General features: G+C 41.7%; 1 protein-coding gene across 1 annotated transcript in view; it reads left to right on the top strand.

Moving 5' to 3' along the window:
- ppm1lb (protein phosphatase, Mg2+/Mn2+ dependent, 1Lb) overlaps positions 1-14,326 on the top strand; it is a 48,855-nt gene that overhangs the window by 28,679 nt on the left and 5,850 nt on the right. The window contains exon 2 of the mRNA XM_034604372.1: positions 6,263-6,473. Within this exon, the coding sequence (XP_034460263.1) occupies positions 6,263-6,473 (211 nt within the window). The remainder of the gene's footprint in view (positions 1-6,262; positions 6,474-14,326) is intronic.

The raw sequence follows: 14,326 nt of genomic DNA, 5'->3' as shown, positions 1-14,326 counted from the left end.
AGCAAGGAGATGCAGCTGACTCTGTTTAGCAAAGAGGCAGCGTTTCATATCGAGCTCTTTCTCTCCCGCTCGCCCCGTCTCTCTGAAGGCTGAAGGCACTGAAGCATTTCCTGCCACTTTTAATGGACTTCTATTCAACTTTCCAGCCCTGATCCACTTTTATAGCTCTGCCTTTCATCGCTGAGAAATCCTCATTCACTTTACGTGCAGCCAATTCTGTCCACTTTCCACTGTCGGCCTCGCAGCACAGCGCTGGCCATTACAGATGCCCTCTGAGACACGACTGGTATTTGAATATGAATGCTGCTCCGAGTGGTTTCTTGAACTGATGTAGTGATGCGTGTTTGCTGATACGTGATCGTGTGCATGAGTTGTCTTGGCAGCTGAAGGATATTTGAGGTTCAGACTATGGTATCGACACCGCCGCCGCCCCCCCAGCGCTCCGTCCCTGAGCCCATGTGTGCTCATGGTGTTTGTTGGGGTTTTGGGTGAGATTTAATGGCTGGGAGAGAAAAACAGTCTCGGGACGCCTGGGTACAATCTGTGTGTTTGGGTGCAGGAGGGTGTTTTCAAGGCCACACAAACATTTCCAATCTGCCTTCTGGCTCACGCTACGTAGGAAGGAAGTTATTGACTCGCAAATACTTCGTTTTTAGAATCGTTTTTCTAAAGACCAATGAAACCTATCAGCAAATCACAGTTGTAAAAAAAATCTGAATTTTAAAAATAATTCCACTACTATCATGAAAATGACACTGTAATCATATAAATCACAAAATGAATGCACATTGATCCTGACTCAGGCTGTTTGAGAAGACATAGTTAAATGTGCTGGGGTTAGCTTTCTGCCACGTCTCTCACTGCTCAAGTAATAAGTCAACATTTTACAGCCTGGCAGAATAAGTGTCATGGCTCCACTGCTATTGTGAAGACGACACTTGATTTGACGACGCACATAAATTCACTCTGACATTTTAAAAACCTCAATGTAAATGTGCCTGGGTTTGCTCAACGGCTTAGTTCAGCCTCTTCACTGTCCCCCCCCCCCCTTTTTCCTTTTCTTCCGTGTATTTACTCATCTACTTACTGGGTAAAAGATATTCCAAAAAATTCTAAGATTCATACTTTTGGACAAACTATGATCCCCAAGGTCAAAAATTCGATACGGATTAAGTTTGTCCAGTTGCCGTGTCCACATTTACATTTTCCTGAGCACGTTAAGGACTTCTCGTCTCCGTCGACCTAAAAGTTGAGCTACTAAACAAATGGATTTTGAGGTGAAATACCTTTGCTGTTATCAAATGACTTATTAGGGCCATGACTTCTTCGCTCGTATGTTTGTGGGTTCTTAACCCCTGTGTGCATTCACATTCCTTCTAAGTACAAATGAGTGAGCTTCTATTTATTTACAGTGACAACATCATGCCAACATAACACACCCACTCCCACCCTCATACTTGGCATAGCCTTGACACATACAAAGCTCAGGTGTGAGATAATGAAATGATGGCTGTGCGATGACGCTGCCCTCGGCCCTGTGGACAGACAGAGCTCTGCAATGTCATTTTGAGGAGAAAGCTGCGACACCTCTGCTGTGTGTGTGTGTGTGTGTGTGTGTGTGTGTGTGTGTGTGTGTGTGTGTGTGTGTGTGTGTGTGTGTGTGTGTGTGTGTGTGTGTGTGTGTGTGTGTGTGTGTGTGTGTGTGTGTGTGTGTGTGTGTGTGTGTGTGTGTGTGTGTGTGGCACAAGCCTCCTTTTCCTGCCTTTAATTATGAATGCAAACTATGTCTTAAATTGTCTCAGTTAGTTTAAAGAAAAGTCAAATGATCTTCTTTGTTCTCCCTATAGCATGAAGCGCGTAGCATTTTGCGGTGAATGCAAACTCGGATTGTAAACTGGTCTCTTCAGTGGTGGATCTTTGTCATTGTAATTTATGACTTGTGAATTGGAAATGAATACAACAAAGGGAAATATTTTGAATCGTCCTTCCTCCAGACTCCCTCTTCTCTAATAACCACTGCCTTCTCTGTTCTCCATCGCTTTGATGGTTTTCTGTCACTTATCTCAGGATCTGTCTTTTAGACTAGAGTCACTCTTTTCTCCCTCTAATGAATAGTTCTTACACTCCTCTGTCTCTCCCCCTCTCTGTTCCCTCTTTTCTTCTTCTCTCCATCTGCCTTCTTGATCTGTCAGAGCGACGGCAGGAAGACATATTTCTGCCTCGGTTATGAAATCCCCTCAGGGTGATTCAGAAGGAAAACTCGGATGATGTTCCTCATCTCTGCTGGCCCTGCGATGTGATGGATGGAAGTGTTTGAATGGCCTGACCATTTATACAGGACTGTGCATCTGAGTGGCTCACAGTTAGCAGTCAGGGGGGAGTGTTAGGGGGACGGGGAAGACGATGCAAACGGTCAAATCGTATAGGTGGTGCTTTTGAGATATGTTTTGAGGTGTGTGTGTGTGTGGGTTTGTGTACCAGCAATTGTGTGGTGCAGGTGAGTTCTGGTGTGAAGGAGAGCCCAATGTGACTGCACAGTCAAGACTGATTGCACTCTGGGACCACTCTCCTGTGCTGGGTCTAGAAGTCCCAATACTCATTTTCTCCACTGCAGTTTTCTTGAAGCATTTTGAAATTATTTATATATAAATCAATGAGTTGATTCAGAGATTTGGATGATTAATCATTTCAGGTCATTGAGCAAAAATACCATAAGATTCAGTGTAGTGTACATATTTCTGAATATCTCTGGGATTTGAAGTGTTAGAAAGACAAATCCAGTAATTTATAGACTTTGCTGGAGCATTTTTTTTACTATTTTATTACATTTTATTAACAAAGCAACCTATTGATTAATTTAGAAAATATATCGAAATGAAAATAACAGTTGTTTGCTGGACTTTTAGTCATAATTAATTACTTAATATAAAAACATTAATTAGTGTATCATTGACAACGGTTCCAATAACTATATCAAATGTGAGAGTGGGTGGTCATGATGACAAGCCAATAAAGCATAATTGGAGCTAACCCTGAGCTGTATGGAGCTTTTTTATTTTTATTTTACATCTTTCAGCTCTTTGTTTTGGTTTTATGCTCTGAAACTTTACCGTTTAGGTTCAATCTCATTGTCATCAGCTTTGTCCATCTGCAAAAAGCTCTTTTCAGCAAAAAAGCTCTGCACCTAAAGTACAACACCAAACAACTTATCAACAAAGCTAGCAACCACCTGGTGAACGTTATTGAACATTTAACAGGGTGCAGTCACTGTTTCTGTGAGTGGGTCCTTTGTTTTTTGTTTTATTTTAACCACGCACGTGGATGCACATTCAAGCATGCAGGCTACGCAATTCACAATGCGCTGTTGTTTTGATGCCCTCTCCTGATCTACATTTATAACGGTAACACAACAATGTACACACACAAATGTAGCAGTGTGCACACAAAGGCAGGAAAGAAGACGACTGATTGCAAATAAACAATGAATGATTATGAGGAAGGAAATGTTCTCAAACACCTTTGTTAGACCTCACAATGTGTGTCGGTGACTAACAGTGAATGTAAAAAATAACTGGTTATTTACAATAAAACCCTGTGCACCTTTAACCCTTGTTGTAGAAGTTTCCCTCAAACTATTCTCCATACTGTTTGTTCACATGCATTTCTCCCCGTGATCATATAAACCCATCATCTTAATGGCATCTTCACTAGTTTCTGCACAGTCTTACTTTCTCTATTGTTGCCCACCAGGTAGCAAAGACTCTCAGCTCTTGACTCCTGCTGCTTCGACCTTTTTGTACATCTCTTTCAGCACGAGTAACCCTCCCCTCAAATCCAACTATCTTTTCTGGGTTCGCCCTCTCGTTCTTTCTTTCCTCCTGCATTCCACCGTTGTGCTCTTATGCCAACTGCCGATCTCATCCTCCATTTTGTTCCCTCCTGTATTACTTTCCTTGATCCTTGCCATCTTGTCTTCATCCCTATATCCCACAGACTTCATCCCCATCCATCCCTGCCGTCCCTCCCTCACCTGCCCTTTCCTGCTTTCATCCTCTAAGCTGGTGCAGATGCTACAGCCTGATGTTTGATGTGTCGATCTGGTTAGCCGGCAGGTTAGATGGTCAGATAATCGAGAATTAGCCTTCACTTCCCGTTCTGTCAAGGTTAGACTCATGCAGTCACCTTGTCTCAAAGCCTGATCAGAATGTGTGTTCAAGTATTTAATGGAATGTAGCTGGAAAAAGGGTTTGTGACCCTCGTGGTTTCTTGAGGACTGAGAGGCAGACAATCAAACAGTTTGGATAATTAGCAGAGTATAGCCCAAGCCGACAAAAGTCTTCTTGTTCTATTTATGACCTTTGAACTTAGTTTATGACTCCTGCTCGCTGTGTGGTAACCACAGGATGAAGGTATGCCAAGATGAGAAGAGAAGGGAGAGTGTCAGAAAGGGATGTAGAAAAGATCCCTGTTGATTTTGGACTGCACATCACCATGGAAGCAGAGAGAGGGGAGTGTGGGAAATACAAAATAAATGAAAGACACAGACTCTCACACATCCCCCAAATAAAAACACTGAATGTTTTTGGGTGACAGTGGAGATGATAGTGTAAGAGTGACTGAGTTTGCAGAGCTTAAACAACACAGATGAGATATAACAAGCGAGGAGAGGATTTCATGTATGTGGAGGAGAAGGTTATCTTAGCCCTTGAAAGCAGTTTCCTGATCAGAGTGAGATATAGATTACGAGAGAACAAGGGGGATGTATAGGAGAGGGCTAAATGGGACAGTGTTCGAGTCTATGGAAGCTGTCACACCCACCTTTGTTTGATCTGGTCCTTTGGAATGTCTTGTTAAGTCCGAGCCAAACTAGAAGGTGTATAAGGTGCCAGGATTGATTTACGTTCTTTGTCTCTTACGATATAATGTTGGATGGACGGGGATGAACATTTAAACATTTGTTGAGTCCTGAACCTGGAGTTGGTGATGCTGCTAATAATACCATAATTACACCGGCAACAAAATTACCAAAATAATCCAGTTCGTTCATTTATTTCCATTTAAACGGAAAGACTACTCCCCACTGAATTGACAACACGCCAACTTCATACACACATTCGTCTACAAGCTAATCTATATCAAGTGTAGGTAGACGCAGCCTGTGTAAGTGCTTGTTTTCTCTTCATTGAATTTCTCGTTTGCTTCTGATAATCCACATCTTTTTAGGTGTTGGACTTTCTAAAATTGAAAGCAATGTATTAAATATAAGCTGTATACATTTTTTTCAGTTACAGTTGCATGGCAGCACATCATTCTCTGACATTCGCGGAACTTTTTGAACTTTGTGACCTTGGTATTGGCTTGTGTTGTCTGTCTGGCACTGAACCAGTGGAGGGAGGCATTATTTGCTCTGAAACAGCAGCGAGAATGTGTGGGAAAAAAACGGTTTAGTTGGTGTTATCCTCACAGTAAAATGGATGGAGGTGAGGATACAGTTTCTCAAGCTCAGCTGTGTCCCACAGCGCGGTGCGTGCGTGCGTGCGTGCGTGCGTGCGTGCGTGCGTGCGTGCGTGCGTGCGTGCGTGCGTGCGTGTGTGTGTGTGTGAGAGCTTGTGTGTGTTTGATTGACGCTGCACTTTTTCTTTCTTTATCTGTTTTATCTGTGATTTATGTGCTACAGCAAGGTGTAAAGGACAAACAGGCCGCTGTAGCCCACTGTGTCACTTGCCAAAGACAATGTGTGTTAATGTGTTTACATCCATAAAATATCTATTATGTATATCGTTATCTATAACGACAAACAATTGGTGCTACATTACAATTTTCTGAATCAAGAATATAGAAATAGACATTTTGGCATCAAATTGTTGTCATTATGCCAATTGTAATAAATTTCCTACAGCCTAAGATAAAGTATCTAAGCATCTGTTTTTATCATGAACCGTCTTCAGTTTACAATCCTCACGATTGAGAAGCTGGAACCACTTTAACAGTTAAAACCTGGTTTTCATTACACCTCCGATGTCCAACCAGCCAGACTACGTTTGGAAATATTGACACAAGCATCATATGAACATGAAAGCTGCTTGAACCTGGTCACAATAAAGAAAAACACTTGTCATCAACATGGAAAATGTGTCAGAATATGTGTGTCAACATCAGTGTTTTGCTCGTAGTGTTTTTGCCCATACAATTTTTTATCTACAGATTTTAATTCTCCCTCTGCCCCCCCCCCCCCCCCCCCCCCTTTGCTTTCTGTTATCAGGCTGCTGCTGACTTTGCCAAGGCCCACCTGTCCGAGGCTCTCCGCCAGCAGCTACTGACCTATGAACGGGAGAAAGAGCGAGACAGAGAAAAAGAGAAAGATGAAAAGAAAGAGAGGGGTGGCGTCTCCTATCCCTCCATCCTGGAAAAGCAGATCCTGACGTTGGACAGAGAAATACTGGATAAGCTGTCTGCCACTTACAATGAAGCAGGTGTGTGTGTGTTTAACTGTTAAATACCTCAACCGCCTGGAAAAAGATTCCCATAAAACTTCAAAATCATCCAGTACGCTTATGAAACCACTTTTAAATTCACTGGGTCCAAATTTTTATTTAGATTTGCAACAAATTGCAAACACTCAAAGTTATCAGTTCACTAAACATGGCACAAAAATTCACTTGGACTCAAGCATAAACTCACTTGACTTTGGTAGCCAAAGGTCAAGGTCACAGTGGACTCACGAAATATTATTTTTTCTTGAAGGTTATATCTCAAGATCAGCTTAAGGGAATGTCTTCAAATTTGGTACAAACATTCACTTGGACTCAAAAATGAACTTATTTGATTTTGGTGTTTGTAGGTCACAGGTCAAGGTCACAGTGACCCCACATCCCTGTGAATGGGGTATATTAGGACTGCCTGTAGGGAATTTCATTTTATCTGGTACAATTCACTAGGAAGTTTGCCTCAAGTCTTTGAGGGAATTTCATCAACTTTCGATCAGTTGTCAGATAAAGTGAATACATTTCAGTGGTAAAAGGTCAAAGTGACCTTATATGAATCTGTAAAAAAAAGTATATAGGAATATGTCAATGAAAACTCTACTGGTAAGCGGAGGCATACAACCGCAGTGCGGTAATTCCAGTTTTAATCAAGATCCGTGAATTCTGGGATCTGGGAAAATCAAAGAAAATGACCAAAACACCATCTCACAATGTTTAAGAAAGTTGAAAAAAAAATCACACCCCCTGATCTGGATCTGCACCACCTGACCCGTACTACATCCTGCACATTGTTGTGCACACACTTGCAAGTGGCATGCAACGTAGTTCTCTCTCACGCGTACCTGTGTTCCTGTCACTTGAAATCTGTTGTGCGTTCGAGCAAGTTTTGTGTGCACGTGCACGTGCACATGCCCCCCCCCCCCCCCCCCCGCTATACCGCAGTAGATTGAATGAATTCTGTGAGAAACCCTCCAGAGAAAGTGAAACAAAATACCTGGATCCACCATTTATTCAGATCCACACCCATACTGCATCCTTCCACCAAGTTCTGTGATAATCCGTCTAGTTGTATTTGCGTAATCCTACTAACTAACAGAGAAACAAACAAAACTGACACCTAACCCCTTGGTCAGAGGTAACTGTATACATGATAAATTCCAGTGTAAGACAATTCCCTGCATCAGTTCTGTGTGTCTAGATCTTACACTGGTCCATAAATTAGCAATGACCTGAATGTGTGCATACAATATACCATTCAAGGCCACATGCAGATGATCTTTGCCCGCTTTTGTTGCTCATTACTGAAGACAGAATAACAAATCACTAGTTTGTTTGCGGCAGTGTTTTTAAATGTCCCCTATAATGCTGCATGCAAACTATTATTTTCTACTTGACTGTTGAATAGTGACTGTCAGCAGCCCCCGGCCTTGCTTATTCAGCTGTTTAAATACAAGCTGATCTTCACAAGGCTTGTAGTAATTATCTCTGGAGGGAGGGAGGGAGGGGTGTAACAAGAGAGGGAGAAAGAGAGAGAGCGAGAGATGGATAGAAAGAGGCGGAGAGGGGTCAGAAAGAAGGATGCATGTGTATGTGAGGAGGACATTTTGCTGGTTAGAGCTATAGAGCAGAGAGGAACAAGAGCCCCCGTACGAAAGGGGAAATGAAGGGAGGGCAATAAAGGAGAGGGGGCAGAGACAAAGGGTGAGGAGGGACAGGGAGGGGACAAACAGAGAGTGGCACAGTCAGAGGGTGAGGAAAATGAGAGCATGGATACAAAGGATGATGAAAAAGACCGATCTGCACGAACCAAAACAAAGGGTGATGAGAGAGGGCAAAGAGATAAATCATGGGGGAGAGACGGGAAAGAGAAGAAAAAAACGTCCCAACACAGAATCGTACATATCTGACGCAGAGACGCAAGAGCTTCATTTATAAACATATTTCTTGGTCCTAGATTTCACCGCAGCCATATTTTTCAGATTATAACAATTAAGTTCATAATACGTTTTGCAGACATCAGAGAAGCAGTAAGAGGAAGAGAGAGGAGCAGCAGAGTAATGAGCTTCACGTGCTTTTTCATCCACCTCCGATACATTTATACCACAGGGACGTGATGAAGGAGGAGGAGTTGGAGATCATGAAACTTTTCTCATGGCAGAAAACAATATTGTCGTATTGAACATGCAGAGGAGTGAGTTCAAATATAGATCATAAGATGATTACATGGAGTGACTGTCATGACATGCTGCTCTCTGAAGAATTCATGGCTCCTGTCGCGAGGTTCAGTTTCCTTCCGGGGCCCCTGATTACTCTAAAGCTGGGAAGAATGTAGCTGCAATAAGTAACTGGAGAAAGTGATGACAGATACATTAAGTAATTCCTGAGAGGGAAATTACCTGGGTTCAAGGATTTGTCTCTCATAATTACAACAGATATTTATGCAGTTTTACTCACTTAAGCTGCTTTCAGACATGCACTGAACACCAGAGATTGTCCTGAAATTTTCAGGACAGTTTGTATGTGAGAGCGTAAACGTCAGAGTCCTTTTTATTTCCTGCCAGAATCCAGCTGAATAATGTCAGAAAAAATCACAGCGAATGAATGAGTATTTATGTTAAGTATTTATTGGTCATTCATTCATTTTCAACATCAAATAGATCACAGTTGCAGTTGAAATGAACTCAAGGGAGAAGACACTATTGATGCAAAAATTGTCACTGGCCAGATTTGAGCAGGGTTTGTTGTGTTCAATCGTTAACGTCCTAACCACCAGACCGCAACAGAGGCCCCAATTAAAAATGTAAATTTTTAAATAAAGTACCTCCGCTGATCTATGTAAACGCTTAGCTCGTCTGAAACCTGTCGGATCGTGTGACCTCTTCAGTTTCCTCTCATCGTCAGATCACAGCATTTACTTTGAGTTGCAATACACCAGACTTTCCCTTAAGAAAAAGAAACGAGGGGGAAAGGAATGCAACAACTTACAATTGGATTACATGTCTGAACGGAGTTTAGCCTAAAGGAAAACCTGCACAGACGGCTGATGTGACTCACATGTATGTTGTTGAGGGGGGGGGGGGGGTCAGTGGTATGAAAGGGCCATTGAGAAGGCCTCACGTCGTCCTGAGAATGGTCGGTCATATGATCCGCGGATTGTTAAACTGGAGAATTTAACTGTCCAGACCAGGAGCACCCAGACTGCAGGCGACGGCTGACTATAAGCTCTCAGAAAAGGTTGATATGCTGCAGCTGCATCACCTTTTGTTGCACTCGCCTCTTTTTATCCTTGTCCTCCTCTGCTCCGCTGCTTCACTAGCTCAGCTTTCTGATCCCCGTTGCTCTCAAAACAGCCACCAAGTAAATCTCCCCTCCTGATCCCTCTGCCTACTTAAGCTACGTGACCTGTTGCATCCAGGGTCGAAAGATTCTCACTACTTCCCATCTGTTTCTATCTGACTCCCATGCATCTATATTTCTATCCTCCTTATTTGGTAAGATAGATAAACTTACAGTCAAGCTCCACTCGAGCAAAATGCCTGCATGTCTGTCCCCGGGCCTTCGACAGTCAGGGATTGAATTCGCCTTCTTGTCAGCGTATCTGGGAGGGAGTGATAGCGGGAGGGAGGGTGTCTGCTGATCAGGTAATTGTTGTGCATTCTTCTCCCTGTATCTGATTCAACAATCGCATCATTTAGGGTGCACAGCGCCCTGCTTTATGTCGTAATCGGAGCCTAAATGAAGCTGGCAGGGAAGGAAGAGCGGGGGGAAATGGAGAGACACGCTCTCAATTCAGCTCCCAGTCCCCAGGACAACAGCATATCAGATTTACCCCCCCCCCCCCCCCTTTTTTTCGTTCATCCCTCTGTTGTTTATCAGCAAACAAAAGCGCTCCAAAGGAAGATAAGGGAGATGGGACTTTGATGGAATGTCCAGCACCTCGCAGTCTGTTAGGGAAACTGTGTCCCTGAGGCAGTGTGGTGCTAATCTTTATGTAGCTGTTTGACATGTCTCTCAGCAAAATGTTTGCATCCACACAAGCACGCAAATGTTTCCGGTAGTGCTTTAGTCCAATAATCAATAGTTCTGTTGCATTGGCCATGTTTTATGTTTTAAAGGTTTATGTCTTTAGAGATAGTTTGAGAGAAGGACATTTTGTAAATTAATTCATGTAAATATGTGCAGGAATCTCTTCCCTCTCTGAAATATGCAGGATCATTTTTGGCAAGGCAGGAATCAAACAAACTGTTCACTGCATTTATTCACTGCCTGATTAAATGCTTTATGTTTTATAGATATGTGAGTGTGTGACGCCTGAGCGCTTTTTACAAACACAGCAACATTAACATGCATGATATCAATTCAATGTCAAACTGGCAAAAAGCTGAACTGCCATAAATCGGACTATTCTAGAAACTAAATATTCTGCCTCAGAGATGCAACAGAAAGTATTTATCTTGCTGGTGCCAGACTATCGATATCGTATTGTAGTATCATTACACAGTGTATTGCTACGGTAACTATAAACCTCTTCTTTGGTTAAAAACATAGACTTTATGTAATAAAATTAAAATTGGCTTGATAGAGAAAAAACATAATTGTGAGAAATGGGCTATACTGTGGGATATAAAGAAAAATATAAAACAGCACCATTATAGGTTGACATCTACATCTATAAAAAGTCTACTGTACTGTTATATATTTATTTATTGATTTAAACTGTCATATATTTAGTAGCAGAAAGCTAATACTCATTTCTAGCTCCATGTTGTTATGTCCCAGACATTTAGTCTTTGTGTTTCTAAGCCTGTTTGCTGTTATTAATGGCTGTAGATGTCATTTTTAGTGCTTACATCATTGCTATGAGTTATTTCATGTTTGTGGACTGACTCCAGTGATGTTAGTGTTTGTTTAACATCATTGTTGTTCTCTTTGCTTAAAAAGCACCATACACTCCATTCCCCTTCAGCTAAATGTTGGCTCACTCCGAGTATGTTTGCAGATTCTGCCGTGTTTTCCTCCTTTAGTTCACTGTGTTTGGAAACCCAACAACACCTGACCTTTAGTGGCACCAAATAATGACGCCAGCACAGATCGTACCAACTCAGTTGTGCAGACAGACTGGAATCAAACCTTTTTATATGTTACATTTGAATGTTATCATAATGTAGTTTTTGAATTTAATAGTTATCACCTGTAGTAACTAGTTCCACATTGAGTGACCCCTTTCCACCATTTGTTTCAAACTCCAGTCTTCTCAATCATATGGTGAACGACCGCAGCTAATCTTAAATCATTAATTTGATCTGATTCGTTAGTAGTGAACAGATCTGAGTACTTGATTATCCTCCACAAATACAATCTGAAGCTGCTGCAGTATGACCTTAAAGTGACCTTAACTTTGTCCTGATAGACGAGCGAAGAAATCTTAAAGATTTGAGAATCTGCCAAGAAATTTTAATCAAAATAAGACTAAGCCCATTTCTCTATTTCTGTGCTGTTATCAAGTGTCAGTTTGTTTTTTGTTAAACCCCAAACTGGATCCCCTTGCTGTCAGAGTGGATTATCATTAACTGAAAAAAATGGCTGTTATTTATTTGTGCATGTCGCTGTGTGGTGTTCGCTTACAAATGAGTCGGTTAAGACTGTTACCCAAGTAAGGATATGTATGTGTGCAGCTGTACAATATATAAAGTGTCTTGATCAGATACTTATCCTCAAATATCACATCAGGACGCACCGTATCTTTGGTCCTGCTTTACAGTAGAAGTCCTCAAATGACTACAGATAGACAACATAGGTGTTTATCTGCACGATATAAAATACAAACTACTTCCTGGAATCACATTGAAATTAAATAAAATCTAATCTAAATAAAAGATGTGGAGTATTCTAGTCACATTATGTAGACATGTAAAGGTCTGAATCGCATTACAACATGTGACGGAGGATACTAACTGTTTGACATCATATTCAGACGATGCTCTGCAACATGTGAACAGGACTATGGATGGAATATTCTATTAGCAACTCACTGAACATAATAATTGAAATGATGTCGATTTCAGAATGAGGGCAATGGTCTGAATATTGTTGTTCATATAAACATATAATCATTGTGCAGTATAGATTAAAGTACTCTGGGAAATATGTAGTTAAGGGAGATGAACATAATGTTGATGAAACATCTGACAACAGGCGCTGACATCTGATGTGAGAGATATTGTTTTATAGGATCCCAGCTCATCACTGCTGTGGTTTTTGGCAGCTGAGTGTAAAAGTTTCGATAAAATTTCCAAGTTTCTTGAACTCATAAGGGAGACTGCAGGACCATTCTGGGAAAACACCTAGGTGCTGGATTTGAATTCTCTATCGTCTCAAGCTAGATTCAAGATTTCACAAGTTTGACGTTGGATTTGAAATTGTCCGACCTCAGCATGTAAAAATTCGAGGGGTTTAAGCTATTAAAGACATGAAGCTTTTAATTCCTCTGCTCTCACATGGGAGGTGACGAGGAAGGAGATTGGCAGGTTGATCATCTTAAACGGGAACTCCACCAGCTTATTGTTCCAGGGAAGTTCTGCCGAATATGTGATTTTTTCTTTTTCGACATATTTTCTCATACAAGAAGCCTTTTTTGGCTGAACACTATGAGTATGAAAAAGAGAAAACTCTGGGGGTGTAAAGTTAGAAAGAAATGAGCAAGACAATCCAGACAACTGCCAGCAATCGAGTAACAGCGGATAATGTACGCACCAGATTTAGACAAAGAAGAAGAATGAGTGGAATAAAACAGACGCTATCTCTGCTTCTGTTGCACTGATTTTTGAACCTGTCAATCTTGAGTTGTTGAGAAGTCCTTTTTAAAACACTTTTTGACCCACAAGATTGACCTCGTACAACATCTTTCATTAGACGAGCTGGTTAGATACATAGGTTATATCCATACAAATTCTCACACGCTTGAGACACGAGTGGGTGATTTAAATGTGCACATAACCTCAAAGCAAGTGAAAGGCTGAGGAAGGCCTCGAGGCAGCTGATTGTTCAGGACCAGAAGAGATGAATGGGGAAAAAATACTATACATTAAGAGAATTTAAGTTTGTCTAAGGCTTTGTAGTGACACAATGGACATATTGCATATTGCAGGCAATTCAAAGTGACACATGCGGAGTAAATATGGTAGTGTTACAAGAGTTAAGAGTGCAAGTCTAATGCTGCTTTCAGGCATTCGCTGAACTCCAGACTTTCTCCTGGAATTATCCGAAAGGGGCTGTGTGTGAGGACACAAATGTCCGAGTCACTGGCTCTCTACCTTTCTTCCGGAACCCCTTAGTAAAATGTCTGTGGAATGTACAAGTGAGAATACAGCAGGAAAATGGAATTCACAGGGATCGAGTGGGCGCGTTGATGACATTTCTAACAAGCGTCTGATGCAAAACTGGAAGAAAACAAAATGTCAGGATGAAGAAGAGGTGCCATACATGTAGAAGACTTTTCCGAAGATGTTAATTTGGAAAGACAATGACATTTGAGAGCTTTTCGTGATGAAGGGCCTACACCGGTGTTGATGTGCTGTAAACAAAAAAAACATCCTCTACTTTCCGCAGCAGTTTTAAACTGCCTCCTGCAGGATCCACCCAGACGTCACACCTGAGTGTCCTGGACGTTTGTGAAAGACAAAGTCCGCAGAATGTCTGGACGGGCTCTGGACATTTTCGTGTCTGAATTGGCTTGACAGATTCAGATCAAACTGGACGGCAGCTCTTGGAGGAAGAGATGTTTGATGTTATCGTGAGACTAAGGGGCAGGTTGAGTGACGATGAGCCGGGCAAACAGGGTG

This window comes from Hippoglossus hippoglossus, chromosome 13, assembly GCF_009819705.1.
Source record: "Hippoglossus hippoglossus isolate fHipHip1 chromosome 13, fHipHip1.pri, whole genome shotgun sequence".
Taxonomy (NCBI): Eukaryota; Metazoa; Chordata; class Actinopteri; order Pleuronectiformes; family Pleuronectidae; genus Hippoglossus; species Hippoglossus hippoglossus.
This window is presented reverse-complemented; position numbering and strand designations above follow the sequence as displayed.